The sequence below is a fragment of the Triplophysa dalaica genome, chromosome 4 (genome assembly GCF_015846415.1).
Source record: "Triplophysa dalaica isolate WHDGS20190420 chromosome 4, ASM1584641v1, whole genome shotgun sequence".
In the NCBI taxonomy this organism is placed as follows: Eukaryota; Metazoa; Chordata; class Actinopteri; order Cypriniformes; family Nemacheilidae; genus Triplophysa; species Triplophysa dalaica.
The window spans coordinates 20,218,018-20,221,805 of NC_079545.1; the positions used below are offsets into that span (position 1 = coordinate 20,218,018).

Genomic DNA, 3,788 nt, shown 5'->3' on the forward strand with positions numbered 1-3,788 from the left:
CATTTAGAAGAATTTAGTAATTTATACAAGAATAATCTCCGCAAGTGGCTCTCAGGAATGCAGCAAAGCGCGCTGATTGGCGGGTCTTGATGTCAATCATTACTTCATTACATGACGTAGCATCCTCTTGATTTCTTCTTTCGACTGTTGTTCTTAAAATGGCGCCTTTGGACCTGGATAAGTATGTTGAAATTGCGAGACAGTGCAAGTATCTACCAGAGAACGATTTAAAGGTAACCATTATCAGTGGCGTTATTTTCTTCCTGGGCATTTCACGTGTTTATTATTAGTTTTATAAAGTCATGTAGGTCGCGGTAAAGACTGGTAAAATAGGACAGTATCTCAGTGCAGTGCAGTCACTGCGCACCAACCAGTAACGTTAGCCAGTTACATTAGCTTGTGTTCCGGGGAGTTAACTAGTTTGTATTATCAGACATCCACAAAATCTGATACTAAAACAGTTGTTAGGTTTGGTAACAACTATATATAGCAAAGCAGTTCTGGTGGACCAATGGGTTAGCTAACTTATGCTGTAAATGCTATCCAACGAGCTAACTATGATTTGGCTTGAAACGCCCATCTGCTTCGTTGGTAATCATTTAGCCTATCTCTGCATTAATTTTACTTGTGATATTTGTGTCGTATTAAGATGTTTTTTATATTGACGGAAACGTATTCCTATCCACCGGCACCTTTGATGCAAACTAGTAAGGGCACCCCTTTGAATAATGCTCCTTTGCTGCCCATAATCATAATGTGATTGTAACCTTACCGTTTTTAAAGATCTGTTTTGCTTTCTTTTCTTTATGCCTTTGTATGACCCTAGTCACGTTGTTATTACTAGTTTGCGATGTTGAATTCTGCTGTCTTCTCTTTTCATTGCTTTGACAGAGATTGTGTGACTATGTATGTGACCTGCTACTTGAGGAATCAAATGTACAGCCAGTATCCACTCCAGTCACTGTATGTGGGGACATCCATGGACAGGTGCGAGCTGACTGTATTAGAGCATCTCTTGTTGTATACACTACATGTTGACATGTGATGCTATTTTTTTTTTGCAATGTGTGATAATGTTTCTTGACATAAACCAGTAAACAATTCTTTGTCTTTAGTTTTATGACCTTTGTGAACTCTTCAGAACTGGAGGCCAAGTACCCGACACAAACTACATTTTCATGGTATTGTATCCATAAAAAAACAGTGTAAAGTATTGTTGTTATTTTTGACGGAATACTCAAAGAACGAAAAATGTGTTTTTTCTCTAGGGTGACTTTGTTGACCGAGGTTACTACAGCTTAGAAACATTCACATATTTGCTAGCACTTAAAGCCAAATGGCCTGACCGCATCACACTGTTGCGTGGCAATCATGAGAGCAGGCAGATCACTCAAGTCTATGGCTTTTATGGTGAGAGACTGCAGAAACTTAATGCATGGCTGTGGGATTGAATTTATTGTTGATTGCGGATTGATTACACTTGATTATATGTGGTATTTGATTATTTGCCTTATAACTGAATTCTCATTCTCTTCTGTCTGTAGATGAGTGCCAAACTAAATATGGAAATGCAAATGCCTGGCGATACTGCACTAAAGTTTTTGACATGCTGACTGTTGCTGCCGTAAGTTGCCTTTGAAAATGTGTATAATTATATCCGGAAAAACACGAGCTGCTAGAGGTGGGACTAATGGGGAGAGTGGGATGGAACTACAGCACGAGCAAGCAACACATCATCCCTTCGTGTTTTGTACATTATGCATGTACACGGCGATTGCCAGCAAAACACAGACGTTTGACTAATGCCTGCAGTTCATGTTGGGCATCTTTTAGCACTGGGACTGCGCCATCTATCAGTTTTAAACAATCTCCAAATCCAGCGTTATATCAACCGTTTATATAACATCCATTACTGAAATGCCGTGAACAAACAGACACAACCTAGACTTCACTACCACACGAGTAACGAGCTGCAATGCAGCCCATCTTGATGGTAAGCGGGTCTAGCTCGTCTGTTGGCTCGTGGGCGGGCTCTTTCATTCGCCTTGCCGTGCTATTCTGGGAGAATGGCCAATAAAAGGATTAGGATCCCTGTGACGACAGGGACCCCTTCTTTACTGTGTGTAAAGAAATCAGAATGCATGACATGGTGTGATACCCGATCTTTAAATTAAAAAAAGATATGTGTATATGTTAATTCGACATGCACTGAAAATGTCAAGGAAACAGTATAGTGGCGCTTCTGTGTAATTCATTGGTTACATTGTAAACAACATGAATGAACTAAAGTCCAATGTGACCATACATTTTTCTGTGTTCATAACAGCATTCCCTTAAGATGTTCTGCTGTACTTATTGTGATATTATGCTTTCTACTCGCAGTTGATAGATGAGCAAATTCTTTGTGTTCATGGTGGCCTTTCACCTGACATCAAAACTCTAGACCAGATCCGCACTATCGAGCGTAATCAGGAAATCCCTCACAAGGGAGCATTTTGTGATCTTGTCTGGTCTGACCCAGAGGATGTGGATACTTGGGCTATCAGTCCAAGAGGTGCTGGCTGGTTGTTTGGTGCCAAGGTTACAAATGAGGTAAATGTTTTTAAGAATTTTTAGGTGTCTGCTTTACTATTCTGGTTGAGTAACTTGTGTTTAGTTGAATTTTTTTAAATCATGCCGCATAAGCAACATTATCTAAGCAAGACGGTGACAAATCTTAGTGCAATAGATTTTCGTTTATTTCTTGATGCAGAATCAGATTTTTCTTTTTTCTTTACAGTTTGTTCATATCAACAACTTGAAGCTGATTTGCAGAGCACATCAGCTGGTTCATGAGGGCTACAAATTCATGTTTGATGAGAAGCTAGTGACCGTCTGGTCTGCTCCAAACTACTGCTACCGCTGCGGTAATATTGCCTCCATCATGGTCTTCAAAGACGTGAACACAAGGGAACCGAAGTTATTCCGGGCCGTTCCTGACTCCGAAAGGGTTATACCACCAAGAACGACAACACCCTACTTCCTCTGAAATCTTCATTGCACCCTACACATTGTTCTGTAAAACTCTCTTTTATTATCTTTCATTTCTCTGTATTTTCTTTTTTTAACAAATATTTTTGTAAAGATTGAAGCAATCTCCCCAACGACAGTAATATATGGTTATGTTTAAGTTGATCATAATTTAGTTCACATGAGAATGACCGTAATCAAATGAACGTCATTGTGCTGTTATCAAAGCCGCTCTTCTTACAGGGCTTAAAATATAGACCTACAGTCTTTGACGGTACAATGAGAAACTGTTGTAACACTTTGCCAGATCAGATGGCCATAGCGGTAATTGTATTATTAAGAGGACTGAGCGGAAAAACGAAGTTTCCAGACAGTGTTTTTCTTTTTAATATTTCTCAAATGGGTGATGACAAGGCGACAGGACATTGGAAGGCTGTGATTAGTTTGTACATTAATATAATTGTATTGATTTAATCATCTTTTCTCAGAATTGTTGTATTTTATTAAAGGCAATCCATTGACCAACTAAATGTTGAAAATAAACTCCTTTATTATTAAGTTAAATATCTGGTGTAGTGTCCAAATGAGTGCGTGAATTAAATATAACATGTTTATGCGTATTACAAGTGCAGTACTTCAATCTAACAACGTAGAGGGCGCACTTGACCTTAAAATATAATATGGTGTAAGCACCTCCTCCACGTGCACGTTTAGCGTGATAGACACCACAGTCAACCAATGGAATGTATCAACGTCACGAACAGACTGCCGGGATCTGA

At 39.2% G+C, this 3,788-nt stretch overlaps 1 protein-coding gene across 1 annotated transcript; it reads left to right on the forward strand.

Annotated features, from left to right (window-relative positions):
• The first annotated feature begins 116 nt into the window (after nucleotides 1-116).
• Nucleotides 117-3,573, forward strand: ppp6c (protein phosphatase 6, catalytic subunit). Its single transcript, XM_056745568.1, has 7 exons — nucleotides 117-233; nucleotides 892-987; nucleotides 1,116-1,181; nucleotides 1,269-1,410; nucleotides 1,545-1,624; nucleotides 2,383-2,592; nucleotides 2,780-3,573. The coding sequence occupies exons 1-7, from the start codon at nucleotides 159-161 to the stop codon at nucleotides 3,026-3,028; spliced, it is 918 nt and encodes a 305-aa protein (XP_056601546.1). The 5' UTR covers nucleotides 117-158; the 3' UTR covers nucleotides 3,029-3,573.
• Nucleotides 3,574-3,788: the final 215 nt, after the last annotated feature.